General features: G+C 54.5%; 1 protein-coding gene and 1 long non-coding RNA gene across 4 annotated transcripts in view; both read right to left on the reverse strand.

The window, feature by feature from the left end:
* CHCHD6 (coiled-coil-helix-coiled-coil-helix domain containing 6) overlaps positions 1-23,003 on the reverse strand; it is a 108,746-nt gene that overhangs the window by 26,545 nt on the left and 59,198 nt on the right. For all 3 annotated transcript variants that reach the window (XM_081526625.1, XM_081526622.1, XM_081526624.1), the window contains one exon: positions 1,838-1,921. In XM_081526625.1, coding sequence (XP_081382751.1) covers positions 1,838-1,921 — 84 coding nt within the window. The remainder of the gene's footprint in view (positions 1-1,837; positions 1,922-23,003) is intronic.
* LOC145520357 (uncharacterized) lies at positions 12,060-16,980 on the reverse strand. Its single transcript, XR_014064424.1, has 5 exons — positions 16,809-16,980; positions 15,979-16,042; positions 15,274-15,385; positions 15,047-15,153; positions 12,060-14,902 (listed from the first exon to the last, which is right to left on the reverse strand). It is a non-coding gene; the product is annotated as an uncharacterized LOC145520357 (long non-coding RNA).

Below are 23,003 nucleotides of genomic sequence, written 5' to 3' on the forward strand. Positions count from 1 at the left end.
CCCACGTGACCCCTGGACAGTGCCGGCGGCTGCCAGCCATGGGGGCGGAGCCTGCCCAGCCCCACGCCCACTGTCTGGAGGGGGGCCTGAGCTGCTGCTGACAAAGGTGGGACAGCCTGCCTCTGCAGGGACCTGCGCTGGGCGTGCTGTCCACAGAGGGCCCTTCCCTCCCCCTCTCTGCTCTGGGTCCTGCAGGGCTGGTGCTGGTCCTGCAGGGCTGGTGTAAGAATGGTGTCCTGACCTGGCGCTCAGCGGGGCAAAACGACCACGTTGGGGCAGAGCCAGGGCAGGGGCCAGGGGACTGAGCTGGGCCAGCAGAGGGGAGAGGGAAGGGCACACGAGGCCGGACCAGGTGACGTCCAGGGAGGGGCGAGGAGGCACGGGGCAGACGAGGCTGTGAGAACTGTGGACGGGGACAGGGGGGTGGCCACCGGGCCAGGAGACCATCAGGAAACGCAGGGCTGGATGAGGCGAGGGGACCCAAAGGCCAGGAGAGGAACAAGCGGGAAGACCTGGGCCTTTCCTGCGGGGGTGTCCTCACAGGAGACTGTCCGTGCAGGACGCGAGCCCTTCACGCGGGGCTGCTGCAGGGGCCTCACACGCCTCCCACACACTCCACACAGGCTGGGCCGTCCTGCAGAGTAAACGGCGGGGACACAGGGGTCACAAAGCCTGCTCCCCAGAACACAGGGCCGCACTCCGTGGCTCCCCGGGTTCTCCTGCTTGACGATGCCGAGCACACGGCAGGTCAGACGGTGTCCTCGGGGCAAGGGCCTTGGAGCCTGACCTTCCCGCCCCCCCCACCAGCTTCCAGCGCCTGGGAGTCCAGGATGACCAGCCGCGGTTCCAGTGTCCCTAAACGGGTTTCCACCATCAGTGTCTAAGCTTAAGAGGAGACGGAAGGAAAAAAGAGGAGCTTGACACAGCCAGTCCCTGAAGCTGTGTGCACAGAAGCTGAGAATGTTAAGGTCTGAGCCTTCAACAAATGAGGCCGAATTTATATAAAAATACAACAGCAACAGTTCCCGTTACAGAAACAGAGCTGTCCCCGGAGAAGGCTCGCCCGCCCCACCCCCCACCCCCCAGAGTCCCAGCTCCTGTTGTGAAGGGCTGGTGTCTAAGCATCTCCAGGGGTCTCCTGGACACTTTCAGTAACTGCCCACGACCAGGTAGGCAGACCCCACTTAGAAGAAGGGCCCCTCAGCACAAGTAGGGAGTCTGGACGTGACCAATGATGTGGGGCAGGTGGAAGGGATGGTGAGGACACAGCAGAGGAGGGTGGCCCGCTGCCTGCGCGCCTCACACGCTGGCGTACCCCAGACACCGAGGGCCCTGGAGGGCAGCCACAGAGCAGGCAGCGACGTGCTCCTGCCCCAAGGCGAGGCTCCACAGGCTGCAGTCAAGCCCACGAGACACCGCCAGCCTCGAAGCTCCAAACCGAGACGGCGCCTCCAGGACCCAATGGGACAGTGGGCACCAGGGCTTGGCCATGGGCTTGGGCACAGGGAGAGCCACACACTCACCTTCCAACCGTCCCCCGCCACATTCTCAGGCGTTCGTCTGAAAACGCCATCATGATCAACAAAGCAAGCCCCCCAAACAGTGAGCAAGTTACGAGTGGCTTTTCGAGGGTCACTGTGGGCCTGGAAAGGAGCAGGTGCTGTGTCTCCACGTCTCGTTCACCTCAGAGGCTCACCCTCAGGAAAGCAGGATGGGCTGCTGATTACCGCTCCCAGGAGAATCAGCAACCACATGAGGCTACTGTACGTGAGGCCTCACTCCCGACACCTCCCAGAGCGGACCGCGGGGGCGAGTTCCCTGGACCCGTGGGACCCACCTGCCTCTCCAGGCGCCGCAACTGCTCCTTGCAGAAGGCGTCGTGGCGTCTCAGCTCTGCCTCCTGACTCTCCAGCTCCCTGGCCTGTGGGGAGAGCAGAATCCAGTCAGCTGTCGGCGACTTAGGAGCCAAAGCCCACACGGTGCCAGGCCGCCCCCCGCCATCCAGGGAGGACCCTGAGGCACCGACGCGGGCAAGTGTGTTCCCAGCACCTGGTGCCCACAGGCTCCACAGGCAGGAGGGTGACTGGACCCCATCATGACGCAGAGAAAGGGGTTTCAGTGCAGCCCCGAAGTTCAAAGCCCCAGGGGCAGGGGTGGGCAGGGAGGGATCATGTCTGGGCAGATGCGGGCCTGGATGGGAGCTGGACAGCCCCCGGGCTCACAGGAAGGAAGCACCGCGCACGGGTATCACCAGATCACGCCCAACATCCTCCTGCCGAGCAAACCCCCTGTGTCTGGGCCAGGGGTCTGAAGGGAGCAGCATGGGAACCCAGCGTCCTAGGGGGGCAGCTGCCCTCAGCCTCCTGACGGAGCAAAGAGAATGGCCAGTGCACACGGCCCAGGGTCACGGACCCGTCCCAGGGTCACAGCAGGCTGAGGCTGAGCTACCCGGCCAGCCCCCTCCCCACCCTCACCCAGCTGTGGACCCTCAACAGCCCCCGACCCCAGGCAGGCCTCGGACAGGGATGCCGCGTCAGACAGGGCAGGCACGTCCTGCTCCTCGTGGGGAGGCTGCGTCCCCGGAGCCCTTGGGCCCTCCCACTCAGGGACTCCAGCCCGCCTCCGCCTGAGAAGCATGAGGGCTGGCCTGGCGCAGAGGCTGTAGAACGAGCAGGTGTCGGCACCCAGACCAGCGCCCAAACGGGGACCCAGGCTTGGGGGACAGGCGACAAGAGTCCGTGGCAGGCTCGTGGCGGCGGCCCCAGGTCAGAGCAGAACATCAGCAGTGCTGCCCTGTGCCACGCAGGCCTGAGAAGCGGCGGGGCCCCGGGGAGGGGCAGGGGCTGGGGGGAAGGTGCTGTCTTCATGAGGCTCAGACCCCAGCAGACAGAAAACAGATGATGGCAGTGGCCAGGGGCTCGCAGGGCAGTGGCCACCTTCTCCCGAAGGACGCTTCCCAACTGTCTTCTGGGGAAAAGCACTGAATAAAGCACACTCTGCCCAACATGGAAGTAAAACGTCACCACTGTGCAGGCCTGCTTGCAGGTCATGGTCCCTGAAGGGAGAGGGAAGGGCAGGGATGATGCGCGATGCAGTCAAGGGAGCAGGTGAGCGCACTCAGTGCACCTGCTCTGCTCCAAACATGGAAGAGACGACCACGGGGGCCAGGCCACGCTCACAGACAAGATGCGAGCATCCAACGAAGCAGACGGGCACGCAGGCCTGGGCAGGGCTGGGCGGGGTCCAGCTTTGCACCCAGAGCCCAGGGCTCCCCCGGAACAAGAAGCTGACGTGAAAATCCTGAGGATCCCACGTCAGGCCGTGGTTCTCAGTCTGCTTGAACTTGCCTTCAGGCCAGACGCCCAGGCTCCAGGCCCGTGAACCCCAGGCCATACCTGGGCAGCGCGGGACGGGCCTGTACCAGGGCGGGTGTAAGCCGCCTCAAACATGCTCAGAAAGGAGACAAGAAAACAGAGAAACAAAGAAAGGCCACAATCAAAGCTTCAGCTCAAAACAAGCCTGCAAACCAAACTCCAAACAGTGTAAGCTCAGAAAGGCTGTCAGCAAACCAGCAGTCACTGCAGGTTCACGTGACGGGACACTGTGACACGGAACTTGTAAAAACTTTTTATTATGTAAAAATATGTTACTGTATTAAAATAATATTAAATAAACCCAGATATTACAATCATATTAAAATATATTGAATAATATAAATGTATAATACTTTTTAAAAACCAGACAGTCATCACTAAGCATCAGATGATAAACAAGGGGAAATCCTGCTTTGTCTCTGGTGTCCACCCTCTGTCCCCCCAAGTCCCTATAGCAGATCACGCCATGTGCACGCATTTCAGTATTTTTCTAACAGATAAAGACTTCTATTTTCCTAAACAGAAACAGCAGCATTGCATACCAAAAAAAAAAAAAATGAATTCCTTAACATTATCAAATATTCACTCACTGTTCAAATTTCCAATTGATAAAGGAATTTAAACATGTAAGTTTAAGGTGCTTAAAAAGGTAAATGAACTTCTCATTAAAAAAAGAAGAAATTATGGAACAGGCAAGCCACCACACAAAATAGTATAAATTAAAATTCCTTCAAAACAAGGAGACAAATGCCTAAGACAAGCCCCAAGCTGAGGGCAGTAGAGGAAACGAGGAGACGGGGGCACAGCACAGAGACGAGGGGCTGGGAGACTCGAGGGAGGGCACAGAGCTGAGCCCAGTGCCCCGTGTCTGCTCAGGATGGGGGCACTGGGGGGCGGCAGCAGAAGAGGAGGGGATGGGGGGGGTCTGAGCAGATGGAGGGGCACCGGGCATGGGGGCTGGAGGAGAGGAGGGGAGGAGAGGGCAGAAGAGAAGAGCCCACGCAAGGCTGCAGGAATCAGGGATCGCGGGCTCTGAGGGGATCACCAGGGTCCTGGGCCCGGCGCTCAGGCCCAGAGTGACGAGCGGAATCAGGGATCGTAGGCTCTGAGGGGGTCCCCAGGGTCCCAGGGTCCTGCGTTCGGCCCTGGAGTGATGAGTGGAATCAGGGATCGCGGGCTCTGAGAGGGTCCCCAGGGTCCCAGGGTCCTGCGCTCAGCCCTGGAGTGATGAGTGGAATCAGGGATCGCGGGCTCTGAGAGGGTCCCCAGGGTCCCAGGGCCCTGCGCTCGGCCCTGGTGTGATGAGTGGAATCAGGGATCGCAGGCTCTGAGGGGGTCCCCAGGGTCCCAGGGCCCTGCGCTTGGGCCCGGAGTGACCCCCAAACCCTGATGCGCAGCAGCAGCCGGGCGAGAGACAGCAGGCTCCAGGGAGGCCGCAGCCGCGGTCCCAGTCCAGCGGCCCCCACTCACCCACAGACGTGAAGCCCACCCACCTGGGGTCACAGGCTGCCTTCTGGGGACGACCCCGCAGTGCGGAGCTAAGGAGCCTTGGCCCAGCAGCCTGACAGGCAGCCGCGAGAGGCCAGGGCAGGGGCCAAGCCACGACCAGCCCAGCCCCACAGCCACTGCGCCGTCACAGGCAGTCACTGCTTAAAACCACTCAATGTGTGACTTGTTATCTGTCAATAATTAATATAAAACGCAAACCAAATAATCTTACCCTTAAAGAAAAAAATTCCACTTTGGATAAAAGAAAAGAAAAAGGAAACCCTACTATAAGGCACTTATCAGAGACCCAGCCCCCTGTACCGAGGATCTCACAGAACAAAAGAAAACCCTTCACCGATATAAATACATAGTGCAGGGCCCACTGTTCTGATTTGTTTACCCAAAAGTTCAGTGTTCAATCAAAAATTTAAACACACAAACAAAACAATAACGATGTACCACAAGAGGAAACACTCCACAAAGCCAGCTGTGACAATGGTCCGGATGCTGAAGTTAACGCAGAGGGTCTTTAAAATAACCATGATTAATACGCTGGAGAATCCAGCAGGAAAGGGTGGGCACCACAGGGGAAGTGGCGGAGACGTCCCACAGGGAGGCGGGCACCCCCCTCACCCCCTCGCCGTGGCTGATGGCCCCTGCTGGCCTCAAGATCCTGTCTCTGACCGCGGTCTCTGACCATCCGGCGTGACGTGTCTGAGTGTGCATGCCCTGAGGTCTCCCCGAGCGCTGCCCTACCCAGCATGTGGCCTCCAGCTTCCCAGGAAAACGTCAGGAACTTTTCAGAGCCTCCTACATCCCTCCTTTCTCTAGCTTCTCTTCCCGAGCATTTGGGTTACCCCACTGTTTGCACCAAACTGTCCCCCACCTGTCAGGTGGCCACAATGTTCAACAACAGGCTCTGATGGTTCACAGAAAACGCCCCCAGGGGAAAGGCTGTTTCCACTGGGCAACCTGAGTTAATGGCCAATAAGGCTAGCCTTGTGAGTGGGGTCCTCCAGGAAACCCTCAAACAGGAAAAAGGATGCTGACCTCTGGGGACGGGGCTTTAAAGGATTCCAGTCCTTTTCCAGTCCTTTTTGGGCTTCCCTAGTGGCTCAGATAGTAAAGAATTTGCCTGCAATCCAGGAGACCTGGGTTCAATCCCTGGGTCAGAGCGATCCCCCAGAGAAGGGAACAGCTACCCACTCCAGTATTCCTGCCTGGAGAATTCCATGGACAGAGGAGTCTGGTGGGCTAGAGTCCATGGGTCACAAAGACTCGGACCCGACAGAGGGACTGACACACACGCAGTCCTCCTCGGCCTGTGCATGGCTGCCAGGCTGCTGGGTTTCACCATGAACGTGTGTGCTGGTTTTCAAGGTCACTGGCTCAGTTGGGGAGAGGAGGATGGGAATAGGACATTTTGAAATGCCACAAGCCTCGCTGTCCTTACTGAGATTCACCATTTTTTTCCTGAATGAATGCTTCTGGATGGCTACACGCCTTTGGTCAATTTTCAGTTCTGAAAAAAACAGGCTCTGAGCATCTTCATTGCTTTTATGCAGGAGAGGGTCTTCAGAGGCCCCTCCTCCACCGTCACTGACACCACCCAAACTATAGAACAGAACCAAAGGGAAATGCGAGAGATCGTGGTTCACTAGCAGACTTCGGACAGAGCAAAGGGCCCGTGAATATGGAAACGAGTCATTAGAAATTATTCAGATTGAAACACAAACAGACAAAGCACGAGAAACAGAATGGAACCGGGCCCCCAAGGTCTGTAGGAAGCATCAAACGACAGAGCACACGTTTATCGAAGTCCCAGTAGGAGAAGAGAAAGACGGGCAAAAAAATGAAGAGATAAAGGCCAAGAATTTTCCAAAATTAATTAAAGGCCACAAATAGATCTGAGAAGCTCAGAAAAATCCCAGGCAGGGAGCTTCTGTGAAGTTCTTAAATAATTCCTGAAGTAACTGAACATTTTTTGAGCATAGATTGTTACAGTCTTTTTTTAAAAAAAGTAATTTTGAGAATAACTACTAAAAAATGTAACCAAAAAAGGCACAAATAAAAAGTCAGTAGAGAAGATAAAAGGAAATTCTAAAATACACTGATTCATCTCCACCCTCTCCCTGGAAAGAAATCTACAAGAAAGTAGCAACAGAGGAACAAAGGGCAGACAAAAGGAACAAAACAAGTACCAAATGGTGGATTTAAAGGCACCCATACCAAGGATCACACTAAACACACTTAACCCTGTTAGCTTCCTATTGCTATTGCAAGAACTTACCAAAAACTCAGTGGCTTAAAACAATACAGATTTATTCTTGTACAGTTCTGGAGGGCAGAGGTTCAGGGGGTCTCATTCAGCTAACGCCGTGGCAGCAGGGCTGCCTGCTCTTGGCAGCTCCAGAGAAGAACCTGTTTCCTCACCTTTCCCGGCACCCAGGGGTCGCCTGTTTCTTGGCTCCTGGCATCATGGCGCCCGGAACTCTGAGACTATCATCATGCCTCCTTCTCTGCCTCTCCTGTCTCCCTCTTTCCTGATGAGGACACTGGGCTCCCCTGGGTAATACAGGGTCATCTCCCCGTCATATATTCTTAAGTTAGTCACACCGCAGAGCCCCATTCACCAGGAGAGAGGACATCATCACAGGCCCTGGGGATCAGGGCGCAGACATCTATGCGGGTCATTATTCTGCTAACCATACACCCCCAGGCAAAGGCAGAACTCCAGCTACACGTTATTCATTAAAATAATGCAAAAAGGTTTTTAGAAATGGGAAAAGGGTGCAGAGGGCAGACTAAGTATAAGGAAGTTGGTGAAGCTGTATTAATATCAGATAGAGGAGAATTCAATACAAAAGACGTTACCAGACATAATATAAAGAAGGCAAGTTCACAGTCATAAAAGAGACAGTCAAGAAGAGATAACAATTATAAATGTGTACCCACCTAATAGTTTTTTCCAGTAGTCATGTATGGATGTGAGAGTTGGACCATAAAGAAGGCTGAGTGCCGAAGAATGGAGAAGACTCTTGAGAGTCCCTTGGACTGCAAGGAGATCAAACCAGTCAATCCTAAAGGAAATCAATCCTGAATATTCATTGGAAGGACTGATGCTGAAGCTGAAAATCTAATACTTTGGAGTCAGAAGAACTGACTCCTTGGAAAAGACCCTGATGCTGGGAAAGATTGAAGGCAGGAAGAGAAGGGGACGAGAGGATGAGATGGTTGGATGGCATCACTGACTCGATGGACATGAGTTTGAGTAAACTCCAGGAGATGGTGATGGACAGGGAGGCCTGACGTGCTGCAGTCCACGGGGTCGCGAAGAGTTGGGCACGACTGAGCGACTGAACAACAACAGTGCACCTAATAACAGAAATCCCAAATACATAAAACAGATTTGACAGAGCAAAGAACGTGGACAAACCCACAGTCATAGTCAGAGACTAACGTCTCTCACAACACTGACAGAACTGAACCAGGAGGGTGCCTGTGACAGAGAAAGAGGAGAACCAGACTGGGAATCACAGGCGGGCTCCCCTGCGCGACCCCGCATCTGACCTGCAGATCTGACCTGCAGACAGGTTCCGCAGCGGGAGAGAAAGAGAACTAGACCCGGAATCGCAGGTGGGCTCCCCTGCGCGACCCTGCATCTGACCTGCTGGGCCCACACTCTGCACCCTCACTGCCTCTCAGCAGCACCCAGACACGGGGCGGAAGGTACAACTTCAGTTACATCAGAAACGGGGATCAGAGGTGACTCCTCAGCAACAGAGCTGAGGCAGCAAAAAGCAGTGGTCCCATATAAAAAGTCAACAGACAGCAACTCAAGTGCTTCTTCAATTCATCCAACCATCTGGTGAGGAGGGAGCAAGTAAACCCATTTAACAGACAAGCAAACTGAGGCACAGAGTGATGAAGTCTCCCAGAGCCATCCAGCGAGGACGCGCAGAGCTGAGATGCCACCGTCACAGACTCTCCCCCGGCCCCTAGGACCACACCAGGGAGGCAGAAGCCTCGCAGGCAACAGGCTGCGGGCCTAGCCTGGGGAGCAGGAAGGTGTGGGGGAGAGACCAGATGTGCTGACCCGAGCCAGCCAAGAGCTCTAAGCAGGAGCCTGATACGATCTGACTGATTTATGCTTTAAATCCAGCTCATAGAAGCTGACCCGGAAGGCTGCTGCCCAGGAGGATGGCCTGACCCTCTCTCGTCTGGCGCAGGCATCTGCGGCGGCTGCGAGAGCTGTCCCTGCACAAGGGCAGCCCGGAGCCTCACGGAGGAAACCCTGCAGCCTTCAGCTGCGCACCTCTCACAAAGGAGCGACGGTGAACAATCCCCGCCCGCTCCCCCAGGGGCAGCAGCAAGGCAGGGCTGTCCTGGTGTCGCTGGAGATGAGCAGGCTGGAGAGACGGGGGCGGGAGGGGGCCGCCCATTGCTCCTCAGGGCTGCAGCACCCTGAGCTCAGAGACGGGCTCACACAGCCCATACCTGGGCTGGGGCCCTCACATGGAACCGGGCTGTGGACAAAGGACCCAGGCCCCAGGCTAAGCCGGCCACTGCGCGAGGGGCCCACCCCTCTGCCCAGCCCCTGCGGAGGCTCCCCGAGCATCCTCCTTTTGGATGTGAGCCGACAGGTCCTCAGAGGGGAAGAGTCGGGGACCCAGCCCCGGACTCACGGGAACGGGCGCGCAGTGCCCTGGTCACACCCTGAGCCTATGCCTGTCTGGAAGCAGGAGGGTGAAGCATCTGGCCCCCAGAGAGACGCGGGCTCTGGGCAGCGCCATGCCCCGCCCCGTCGGTCCCCATGACCGGGCGTGACCACAGGGTGTGGGGACTCAGAACAGTGGCCCCGGCGCTGGCTCGGGGCCTCGGGGCCTCGGGGGTGCGGGACGGAGGCCGTTCTGCTGGCCGCTGAGGACAGGGAAGGTGCGGGGCGTGCGGAGGTCTGCTCAGTACCCTGGGCCCCTGGTGGGTGACACTGAGGCGCTGAGGGACCCCGGCTCCTGAGCACACCGCCCCCCAGGCAGGCCAGGCTCCGGGACTCCACTCCTCCACTAAGGCACCTCTTCCCCTGCACCACACCGGCCAGCCGGGCGGACTCGCCGAGGCTCTGCCTCCCCTGGACCCTCTGGCCCCCCGGGAAATGCCCACCCTGGAGGGTGGGGGCAGGGGCATGCTGTCCCTCCTGGTGGGGCTGGGCACCTGGCTCAGGTGCCGACGGCCCCCGGACCTGGACCTTGGGCCAGCCTCCCTCCCGGCTGCCCTGCTCCCAGCAGCGGGGCTGGTTTCACGGCCACGTCAGCACTGGCTGTCATCCCCCTCCTCCCCTCCAGGCCAACCAGAACCCCACCTCCCCCGCCTGGACACCCAGAGCACTGACTCCCAAGTATCGCTGCACTCCCTGATTTGTCGATCCCCCTGCAAACATCCGCACTTTGCAGGGGGAGCCCGAGTCCCCCTGTCTGTCCGGCAGGACATCTGGTGGGTGGGCATCGACCACATGCCCTTGGAACTGAACTGACACGCACAGGTGATCAGAAACCCAGCTCAGGCCCCCACATAAGGCCAAAGCCTTCAAGAGTCTCCAGGGAGCTGACCCACTTTGCTCTCCAACAAACAGCCCCTCCCTGGGACTGCCCCGTGCACACACAGCCACGCTCGTGGCCCCCTGCTGCTCCGCAGGGCCCGGGTCAGAGAGCCACAGCAGGCTGGGCCTCGGTCACTCAAGGCTGCCGCTGCTTGATGCTGCTCAGAGCGAACACGCTGACACCCGTCCCGAGCGGTGCAGACCTTCCACCCGCAGGAGGGGTTGCCAACCCGGGCCAACAGGAGGTGCGCTGTCCCGATGGGGGCAGATCCAGCCAAGCACCTGCAGCGCGCGCCCCGACCCCCAGCAGAGCTCCCTTCGCTGGGAGTGAGTGCGGGCCGTCACCCTGCTGAGAGCCGACTGTGTGTGGGCGTGTGCACACGCGTGCGTGTGAGCCATGGACACTGCCGCCTCCCCTCACACCCCAGCCCCCAACACGGGGACTACCCTGGGCCCCGGGAGAGCACTCCTGAGGGCGGAGTCTGCAAGCTGCCCCACCCACAGGGACGACTGGGAAGCCAGAGCTCCAGCACACAGACCGCGCTGGGGCGGGCCTGCCCTGTGTGGCCCGTCCTCCTCTTCCTGGCCTGCAGCAGTTGGGGTCACCTGGCCCCACACCAGCCCCCCGCCAGGTCAGGCCGCCAGTGCGGGTCATTTGCGTCCTGTTCCCGGGGACCCAGGAAGCAGAGGGAACCAAGCAGCCCCCCGCTGGGGACGGGCAACTCCAGGAGCCCGAGGCCTGCAGTCCCCCTGCCTGTCTGCCCCGCAGAGGAGCAGCAGGCAGAGCGTTTCAGGCAGGGACACGGACACTCAGGATCGACCCCCCGAAGGCCAGTCTCTGCTGGGGCTGGAAGCTGGCGGCGAAGAGGATGGAGATCCCGTGGCCAACGTCCAGTTCACCTGAGAGGCGAGGAAGCAGGCCCGGGGCGTGTCCCTGATGGGCCTCTCTGAGCAGAGGCTGCAGGAGGGGAGGACGCATCTCCCAGGGGCAGCGAGGGGCAGGGAGCACCCGGCGTGGCCTCCAGGTGTTGGGAGCAGAGGGTCCCGGGAGGGATGGAGGCAGAGGCTCAGCTCACAGGGGAGCGATCACCGGGCCTGGCTGAGGCTGCCCGCATGCCTTTCTGGGCAGGACTCCAGGAGGGGGCAGAGGGTCCTCCCAGCCCCACCCGCTGCCGGACCCCCAGTGTCTGGGGACACAGGGCACCCACAGGCCACATGGTGGAACTACTCCTCAGGGACCAGCCACCCCGACAAGCTGTGCGCGAGACAGAGGAGACCCCCCAGAAGGGCCCAGGGCAGGAGCAGAAGCTCAGCCAGGCAGCAACGACAGAGGCTGCTCCACCCAAATGACCCTCAGGAATCTCGCCTTAAAGCCATCAGGTGCGATTCAGCACATCAATGGAATAAAAGGGGATAACATATGGGCATGAACAGATTCAGAAAAGCAACTGATAAAACTCCACATATACTCATGGTAGAACAGCAACTCACCCCAGAAACATGACAAAGAGCATGCAGAGAACCTGCCCTCACACCAGACTTGACGATGAGAGACTAGGCATCCCTCTGCATCCACAGCCAAGAGAACACTGTCCAGACAATGACGAGAACAATTTTTATTCTCAATTGTCCTGGAGGTCCAGCCAGTACAAAAAGGCGAGAATGTAAATGAAAATTTTAAAAATTCCCATCCTGGAACTTGAAAGGAGAAAGTAAAACTGCCATGACACTCAGATGACATGACTGTACATAGGAAAACCTAAGGAAACGACCCTGCAGCATAGAAACTAATAATAATACAATAATAAGTGAATTTATCAAAGTCACAGGGTACAAGGTCAATATATAAGAATTAATCATATTTCTATGTTAGTAATAAATTTAAAAAATAAACGAAATGAAAAGCAATACCATTTTCATTAGCATCCAAAAATATAAAATGCCCAGTAATTTTTTAATATAAATCTAACAAAAAAGATCTGATATTACTGCACAGAAATCTATGAAACGTTTCTGAGAAGGCCTAGACACAGAGACAGTGAGACAGGAAGAGAGGGGAGAGAGACTGCAGACTCGAGCATGTTCTGACTGCAACTCTCTCCAAGTTAATCTACAGATGTTGACCTGACAAACTGATTCTAACATTGATACAGAAATGCACAGAACCTAGAAAAGCCAAATAATCTTGAAAACAACAAAGCTGGAAGACTAATATACAAAATGATCAGACCTACCATACAGCTACAACCATAAGGAGCACTACTGACCCAAGAAAAGAAAGGGACTGAACTGAACAGGGTCCAGAGACAGTCCTGGCACAGCCAGCTGCTGAACGACAGAGGTCCTCCTGCGATCCAAGAGGGAAGAGCAAGCTTTCGAATAAATGTATATCCCTACCTGCACCTTGACCTAATGAGAAAGATTTTTAAAAGTTGAAATGCAGTATCAGTAGAATCCCTATCAAAATCTAAGCTGCCTTTTTTCTTCTGTAGAAACATAAAAATACGCCCTAAAATTCACATAGAATCTCAAGGAATCCTAAAGAGTCAAAAGAGGAAGAAAAAAGTCAAGAGGATTCACACCTGTTGACTTCAAAACTCTCAACAAGCTCAGTGGTAAGACAGTGTGGTGGTGATATGAGGGCATATAAACCAACGGGAGGAATTCAAGTTCAGAAATAAAGGCTTATCTTTACAGTCAGCTGATTTCAACAAGGGTGCCAAGTTCACACGATACAGAAGTAACAGTCCTTCAGGGGGACAGGATGATGCCAACACAACAGGACATCTATGAGCAAAAGAAGGAAGCTGGACTCCTACCTCGCACCACACAGAAAAACCTAAAATGGACCAAAGACCTAAATTTAAGAGTTAAAACTTTAATACTCTTAGAAGAAAATATAAGGGTACGTCTTCATGTCTTTTCATTTGGCAGCACATCCTCAGATACGACACCAAAACCACAAACAATCAAATGAAAAAACAGATCAGTTGAGCTTATCAGAATTTAAAACCTTTTTGTTTCTAAGGACATCACCAAGAAAGTGAAAAGATAGGCACAGAATGTGTGGAAACATCTGCAAATTACTATTTCACAAGGGACTTGTATGCAGAACACAGAAAGAACTCTTACAATTCAAACATAAGAAGGGCAAATGATCTGAATAAACTTTTCTTCAAAGAAGATATACAAATGGCCAATAAGCGCATGAAATATAAAGAGCTGCCACTCACACCCCCCAGAACAGCTACAGTCAAGAGTCCAGACAGTAACAAGGGTCGACCAGGGTACAGCAAGGCCACACCCACACGCTGGAGAGGAGCTGGGACAGGGAGCCTCGTTGGGGAACAGTCTGGAAGAGCCCCAAGAGGAGAAAGGTAAGAGTCACCAAAAACGTGTGTCCAACAAGAACCCATTTATGGATATTTTTATAAGCATTATTCAGGATAACCAGACTGTGGAAACAATCCAAATATCATCAGCTGATGAGCAGAGAAATAAACTGTGGTCTATCCAGACAGTGGAGCACTACTTGGCCATAAACAGGAATGAAACACCAATACGTGCTGCAGTATAGATGAACCTTGAGCATATTATGCTCGATTTAAGTAGCCGGACATAAGACCACATATTACATGATTCTATTTACATGACATGTTCAGAACAGGGAAATCCACAGATACAGAAAAATCAATGGTTTCTAGGGATGGGGTTTGGGGGAATAGGGCGTTATTGCTAATGGTAATGGTTTGGGGGGATGGTGTGAAATGTTCTAGAATCAGTGATGATTACTCCGAAATTCTATGAATACTGTATGCTAAGAACAATAACCTGCATGTCTTAAAAGGGTGAATTTTATGTGAATTATACCTACAATAAGCTGGCATTTTCTAAGTGCTTCTAGAAGAAAACAAAAAATGAAAAATATCTTCATGACCTAATATAAGCAAAGATGTTCTAGACAGAAAAAAAAGAAATAAATGCAGAAGAAAAATCTGACAAATGGGACTTAACAAAAGAGATTACTCTGAGAGTAGAGAGGCAGGCCCCAGACCGGGAGAGGAGAGGCACGTTATGTATCTTCAACAAAGGCTGGATTCAAAATATATAAAGAACGCCTACAAACTGATAGAAAAAGACAACCCAAATTTTTTCTAAATAGGTAAAAGATTTAAACTGACATTTCACAGAAGAGGCTATTTAAATGGCCAATAAACATTTGAAAAGGTACCCTGAAAAGGTACTCAACCTCCATAAGCATCAGTAAATGCAGACTACAACTGTGCTTCTCCGCCAGAGGAGTCCCAACGACAATATCTGACAGTGAGGAGGGCGGTGAGTTGGTTCACACGGTCAGCAGCCGGTCTGTCCTGGCGTTCACTTCCAGGTTAATGTTCTGTGTCTGAACCGTGTGCATACGTGCTTTCCAGAATAAAACATCTGACTTAAAAAAAAAAAAACGAAAGGGGGGTAAGGACCGGAGCCCAGGACCTCACATGCTATTGGAGGGACTGGAAATCCATACCAGCATTGAAAAGCACTGGGTGGCAATCCCACTTTGGGTAAAGCACCAGAAACCAACACTTACATCCACAAAGGACAGGTACGAAGACACTTGTTCCTACATCACCCATTCAGGACCCAAACTGGAAACAACTAGGTGTCCACACGCGGCCTGGCTGTGAGCAGTGGTCCCTGCAGACAAGGAGACAGCACCGGCAGGGCAGCAGGGGAGAGCACGGGGAGCACCGCGCGTGGCGGGGAGAGGGCCCCGGGGCGGGAGGGCGGCCCCTGTCACCCGCAAGTACCGCTCACCAGGAGGGGTCAACGGGCCCTCGTGACACACAGCTGACCCAGGTCTTCAGCCAGCCGTGCTCACACCTGGGGAGAGCCCTGTGCCAACCGGATCCCCATGCTCCTTTCTATGCTGCAGTAAAACATACGTTTACATGAATACGGTATACATATATTTAAAGCCCTTGGGCAGCTAAGAAGGTGGCCGGCTCATTAGAATAAGAGCCTCTGGCAGACGGAGGGCAGCTCCCTGGAGAAGGGAGCCTGGTGGAAACAGGACCGTGGGGCCTCTTGGGTGCCCACTATCCCAACAACACAGCTGGCGAGGGGCAGGGCCACGATCGGAACCCAGGCTGGCCTCCAAGCTGGCTCCTTCCTCTGAGCCACATGGCCGGCTACGACGGAGGAAGCCCAGCAGCTGACTGGGCAGGTGCCTCACGCTGGCTGGACCCACGGCTCCCGCTTGGCAGGGGGCCCCTCCAGAGTCAGAGTCAGGCCTGCAGGCCCGGGGACACAGCCACGCTCTGGGCCTGAGCTGTGCTCCGGGGTTCCCCGCGTGGGGCTCTGGGGCCGCTGGGGCCAAGGGCACACACCCACAGGCAGGCGCTCTCATGCACCTACGGGCAGGCACGCTCATGCACCCACGGGCAGGCGCGCTCACGCACACACAGGCACCCCTGTGAGGCAGACACCCCAGAGGCCTCGGTGAGCGGCGGCCACCCTCACCTCAGGCCACTCGGCAGCGAGGGCTGAGGAGCACAGACTGGACGGCATGGCCAGCCGCTCCTGCCTGTAACCACGGGGTGGGTGACTCGTCACAGCCCTGCCTGCATGGCCTCGTCACAGGAAGGCCCTGCAGCTGACGGTGTCCTGCTCTGCCGCGCCACTCCAGCCCTGCCACCCCCTGAAGCTGGAACCATGTCACACAGCACGCAGGACCTGGGGGACAGGAGAGCCACATGCTGCCCTTGGACAAGGGCTCAGCGAGCACATCCGGGCGGCTGTCAGGAGTCCAGGATCCGGAACCCAGCTGGTCTCCAGGCACTCTGGAAAGAGCCTGCAGCCCCGCTCCCATCACAACGTGGTGAGGGGCTCAGAGGACAGGCTGGCCCTGCGGGAAGGGCAGAGCCAGCGGAAACAGACACGGGGACAGAGAGGCCAGAGCCACCTGGACCCACTGGCAGCGGAAGCCGACCTGCCAGACCCAACCTTACAGCCCCATCTGTGAGCCCACCTGGCCTCCCCAGAGGCCCCGGAGCAGACACAGCCCCGCGGCCAGCAGCCTAGTCTGTGTTCACTGAGGCTTCCCCAGGCCCACGGGCGATGCCGGGCCATCCCAGAGAGCGGGCTCAGACCCAGGGAGGTGGGGGTGCCTTCCGGGAGAGCGGGCTCAGACCCGGGGAGGTGGGATGCCATCCTGGAGAGCGAGCTCAGACCCGGGGAGGCAGAGTGCCATCCTGGAGAGCGGGCTCAGACCCGGGGAGGCGGGGGTGCCTTCCAGGAGAGCGGGCTCAGACCCGGGAGGTGGGGTGCCATCCTGGAGAGCAAGCTCAGACCTGGGGAGGCGGGGTGCTGCCCTGGAGAGGGGGCTCAGACCCGGGGAGGCGGGGTGCCTGCCAGGCTGCGTCTGCGTCCCCCCACCCAGTGGGGCTCCAGGCTGCAGCCCGAGCTCGGGGTAGCCACAGCCAAGCTGTCATGTGGGCAGCGGGAGAGGCCATCCTCCTAACTGCCGAGGTGTGAAGGCCACCAGGTTGCCATGGTGACTGGTCTCCAAGCTCACTGGGCCGCACAGACAGGCTACTGCTTCATGTGCCTCCATTTATTTCCTCTTAGAAAACACGCGTGGTGTAGAGGCGCAGGCAGCGCAGCTAACAAACGTGATGAAAGTCAGGCCGCGGGGTCGAGGGCGCCACTCACTCTGCGAGACCGAGGTGGGTCTCTGGGGACATGCTCCCTCAACAGAGCCCGGAGCAGGAGAGGGGCCAGCGTCAAGCCCCAGGGCGCCCGTCTGTGGAGCAGGAGGGCAGCTCATCCCCAACCCCCTGGACAGAGGGCCTCGCAAAGCACAGGAGCAGAGGGGAGAAGGCCCCTGCGACAGGCCACCCGGGACCGCACACGAGAAACCCGCCTTCGGCCGCCGCTCCCAAGGGTCCGGCCACCCCGACCCTGTACCAGGCCCCCAGGCCGTCTGCTGGCCGGGAGGCCCAGTGGGAGGCAAAGGCCCAGGGACGGGCCTGAGCCTGCTGGCGGCCTCGGCATGGCCCAGCCCCCCGGCGGCGCTGACCCGGACCCAGCAGGAAAGAGGCGCAGACACTGGGACTGCCTTGTAAGGGGCCTTGCCTCGCCTGCAGGAGCACAGACGTGAGATTGCAGACTGCTGACAGGACGGAAACCGACTCTCGGTGCCCTAGACGTGGCATTCTGACATCCGCCAGGAAAGCTTTTCATTAAAAAAAAAAACCAACTGAGGAAAATCTATCTGGCAAACCCCAAGGTAGCAGACTGCAAAGAGAAAACACCAAGACTGCTTCCCACACGCCCTGCACCCCTGGCTTTCACTCATGGGTCCAGTTGGTGAGGGGGCTCATGGGCCCTGAGTCAGGGCACCAGGTTCCCCCAGGCCCCAGGACAGCAGGCGCCGAGGCCAGTCAACCCCGTCTGCCACCCCAGAGCCGTGGGCCCCGGGGGCTCCCGCCTGTGGGCCACTCACCCGTCAGGGAACCAAGCCCCTCCACCTTCCAGACAGGGTGATGCCAGAGAAGCCCACTGCCTGAGCCAAACCAGAACTAAGCCCTCACACCCTACATCCCCAGCCCCCGGATCTGCCAGGACGTGCCATTCTCATCACCTCTGTGCTTGACCACTCTGGAAAAATCTGACGAGATGAGCAACTCTAAGGTGCCCAATACTTGAATCAGCCAGAGGCAAATTCTCCAGCTCCTAAAATGCAAGTTGAAACGAAAGGGAAAAAGACGGAGACTGACTGAGTCCCACGAAACACATCAAGTGCATCACTCAGGGCTTCCTGCCTCAGGTGTCAATCCCAGGGTCGGACACAGCACACCCGGGGCTCCTGCCGAGGTCCTCCTGCGCTGTAGGAATTCCTGTGCACAGCCCACCAGACTGCGCGCTCCAGGGCAGCGGGACACATGGCCAAGGCCGCTGTGAGAGCTGGCTCTCAGCCCCCAGGACGGACACTCCTCTGTGGAGCTAAATGAGACTGGAGAACCTCCAGCTGAAAAACCGTAAGACCAGAGGACCCAACACATCAGCTGACACGTCTCTCCTGACGTACCTGTTTTCCACTTTTTAACCCAACGTGACAAACACTTGCCGATGTCTAGTTCACCAAGCACTGCAATAGAGACTAGATTTACCAAGGTAAACAGGACACCCCCTCTTCAGGACATTACAGTCGGGAAACCAACGGGGAGTACAACCCGCTTAAAACAAGTCTGCTGTGGAAAGTACAAGAGCAGGAAGCATTACGAGCCATCAGATCTCACTGTTGACACCAGAAGATGGAGACGTGGTTACACACATATGTATGTGTGTGTGTATATACAAGTTTTGTATGTTTACATTACCTGTTAAAGAATCACTAACATTTTAATGCCCATTTATATTTTATCAGATTCATTACCACTTTTGCTGGAATTACTTCATCAAGTTATTCTTTCAGAAAAAAACTGGATGTTATAAACTTTATTCATATCTTTACATGAGAAAGTTTGAAAATTGTAACTTTAAAAAGAATGGTTTAGAATGAAAATTGGGGAAAAAACACACAAAACAAACACAGTCCCAGAAAGAAAGAAGAAAATATGTGACTCAGAAAGAAATATTTGCAGAAATAATGATTTAAAACTTGGCAAAGTTGGTGGAAAAAACCTTACAGACTCGAGAAGCTGAATCAATCCGAAACCGGGTGAACCTAAAGAAATCCACTCCCAGACAAATCACAACCCAGTTTCTGAAGACTAAAGACACAGGAAAATCTTGAAAGTAGCCACAGATAAATAGTATGCTACCTACAGGAGAATGACTGAAGCAACAGTGGGCTTCTCACCAGAAACCTCGGGGCAGGAAGAAGCAGCACGTCTTCCAAATGCTGAGAGAAAAGAAGCCACGAACCCCGAAGTCAGCATCAAAGCGCCTTCTGAATGAAGGAGAAACAGACCTGATCGGTGAAGGAGACTGAAAAGAACCTGTCCCCACATCTCTGCTCTGTCAGAGGCAGTTTGTTTTAAGGAAGGAAGTGCCGTGGAAAGAAATAGAAATAGACGAGGGGAAGGGAGTGGGGAAGGCAGGGAGGGGACGCTGAGGGAAGCCTGGGGCATCAGGAATGAAGAAAGTGATGGAAAGGAAGCCAGGACGGGTGTGCTTCTCCTCTCAGGTGTCAAGGATTATCAGAGAGTAAAGACTGCAGCACTGAGGTGGTTCTCAACATACACGTGAGTAATTTCATCAAAGCGGGAGGGCGAACGCATTTAAATGAGGTGAGGCTTCCACATCCCACTTGAAGGGCTACGATGCTGGCACCAGGAGACCGTGGCAAGCGGGTCTGTGGAATCCACAGAGCAGTGTCAGAACAAAGAAATGAAACTCAAATTAAACCTCATTCATCATGCAAAAAAGACCTGAAAACAGATTATAGATCTAAACTGAAATGTAAAACGATAAACCTTCTAAACAAAAATACAGGTGAAAAATCTTCACGACCAAGGGTTAGGTGAAGAATTCTTAATTATGACATCAAAAGCATGATCCACAAAAGAAAAAACTCATGAGCTGGACTTTATCAAAGTTTAAAAGCTTTGTTCCGAAAGACAGAGAAATGTTTGCAAATCACGTTCTGATACAGAACAACATGCAGAGGCCTCTGTAAACTGAACAGTGAAAAAACCAACCATCCAATTAGGAAACAGACAAAAGACTTGAACAGACACCTTGCCAAAGAGTATCTACAGATGCTAATGAGCACGTGACAAAATACTCGATGTCGGAGGTGACTCGGGGCGAGCACATAAAGCACAGTGAGCCCCCGTGCGCACCAACCAGAACAGCGAACGTTTTATTTACTGACATCTTTTCTTCTGAACACTGCTCATGTCAGGCACGGGAGGAACACACGGAGACTGGATCACCCATACATGGCCATTAGGAGCGTAAGATGGTGCAGCCGCCCGGGAAAGCTGCCTGGCCGTGTCCTACAGCATTGAGCACACACGCACCAGATGACGCAGCAAGCCCCTCCCATGTGTCTGTGCGGAGAAGGTCAGGTGTACACAGAACCCTGGGCATGCATATACAGACACTGCGACTCTACCTGTAAAGTCAAAACCTGGACACAGCTCGGATGGCTTTCAAACAGGCAAACAGGCACACAATCTGATAAACCCACACAGTGCAGCACCACTCGGCAACCGTATGGGCCAAAGTGCTGAGGTATCAAGCAACCCGATGGATCTCAGAGCAGAATAGAAACCCAACCTGAAAAGGTGACACATTGTAATCCCACTGCCATAACAGCCTCAAAATGACAAAATTATGCTTCACAAACAGACACAGGGTTCCTACCTCAGTGCTAAAGGAAGGGGGTTTACAGGGTTGATGGGACAATTCTGTGTCCTTGACTGTGGGGGTGGTTACGTGAAAAAATGTGTGTGTGATAAATACTTATGATAAAATTTGGCAGACCTGTACACCAGAACCCAGTAGTGACATAGACAAGGAGTGCGTGTGAGAGCTGATGGCCCTGAAGGAGGTCAGGGTCAGCTGAGGCTTCGCTGCAGCGTATCCTCCTGGCTGTGACCTCTGCTCTCCGACCGGGCATGGCGGGCGGGCCCATCAACCGTGTCCACACCCCAGTCCCCAGGCTGGAGGGGATGAGATCACCCTGGACTAACTGGCAGGCCCAGGGCCACCACAGGAGCCCTTAAAAGCACAGAACTTTTACCAGCTGGGGGAGATCCAAACCCGAGAGGGAGCCGACACCTGCTGCCGGACTGAGAAGGCAGGGCTCATGGGAAGGTGCTGGACTCTGCCAACAGCCAGAGGAACTTGCAGCCTCCTTGCGCCCAGCGCCCCAGCAAGGACCGAGGCTCCAAAGCACCGTGGTCGTGTCCTGGGGGACTCCAAGCCCAGGATCCGGCACTACGTCGGACTTCTGACCCACAGCCACAGTGCTGTTTCCAGCCAGGAAGCAAGCAGCAGCTTCTCAGGACAGGAGCGGAAAGTGACGCAGAGCAGTCTTCAGCTGGGTGCCCTGGGGACACTGGTGACCCCGGGAGACAGTTTCGTTTGTTACCCAGGGGCGCCACTGGCATCTAACGGGTGGAGGACAGCGGGGCTGCCAAACATCCCGCTGGGCACAGGACGCAGCCCCTAGCAAGGGCCTGTCCAGTCTCAAACATTGCTGCGCTGAGGAGAGACCCCGGGCTGCGGTGCACGGACAGCATCACCACTGGGGAGGAATGTGGGATCTCCACACTGTTTCTGCAACTTCTGTTTGAGCTAAGATTGTTTCAGAATTTAGATTTTTTAAAATAAACACACATAATCACAAGGACAATAGATGGGGAGGCACAGCATCCACACCACTAGAGGTGGGTAGACAATAAAGTTCTTTGGGAATTTTGGGCAAATATAAGCTAAGGGGAAGGAGTCGACAGAGAGGAAAAAATCAAATATGTAAGACACTAATGAATAAACCTGAAGACAACACAAAGAGATGGAGAGATATAGCATGTTCCGGATTGGAATGTTGTTAAAATGACTATACTGCCCAAAGCAAGCTACAGATTCAATGCAGTCCCTAGCAACATACTAATGGTATTTTTCACAGAACTAGAACATATAATTTTAAAATTTGCATAGAAACACAAAAGACCCTGAATAGCTAGAACAATCTCGAGAGAAAAGAATGGAGCTGGAGGAATCATACTCCATGACTTTAGACTATACCACAAAGCTACCCTGATGCTGGGAAAGATTGAGGGCAGGAGGAGAAGGGGACAACAGAGGATGAGATGGTTGGATGGCATCAACGACTCAATGGACATGAGTTTGGGTAAACTCCGGAAGTTGGTGGTGGACAGGGAGGCCTGGTGTGCTGCGGTTCATGGGGTCGCAAAGAGTCGGACACGACTGAGCGACTGAACTGAACTGAACAAAGCTACAATGCACAGAACACTATGGTACTGGCACAAAAACAGATACACAGGGACTTCCCTCTTGGTCCAGGGGTTAAGATTCCACTGCAGGGAGCACAGGTTCTATCCATGGTCAGGGAACTAAGATCCCACATGCTGCTCAGCCAAGAAACAAAAAAGGCCACTCTAAAAACAGACACATAGATTGGTGTAACAGGACAGAGAGTTCAGAAATAAACCCATTGTCAGCTAATCTACCACAAAGAAGCCAAGAATATACAATGGAGAAAAGAAAGTCTCTTTAATAAGTGGTGCAGGGACAACTGGATAGCTCCATGTAAAAGAATGAAACTATAATATTCTCTAACACCATATACAAAAATAAACTCAAAATGGATTAAAGACCTAAATGTAAGACAGGTACTATAAAATTCCTAGAGGAAAACATAGGCAGAACACTCTGACACACATTACAGCAGTATTGTTTTAGATCTCTTTCCTAAAGGAAATAAAAGTAAAAATAAATAACAAATGGGACCTAATTAAATTTAAAAGTTTTGACACAGTGAAGAAAATCATTGACAAACGACAAAACAA

This window comes from Giraffa tippelskirchi, chromosome 9 (genome assembly GCF_054371585.1).
Source record: "Giraffa tippelskirchi isolate mGirTip1 chromosome 9, T2T-mGirTip1v1.2.pri, whole genome shotgun sequence".
NCBI classification, from domain to species: domain Eukaryota; kingdom Metazoa; phylum Chordata; class Mammalia; order Artiodactyla; family Giraffidae; genus Giraffa; species Giraffa tippelskirchi.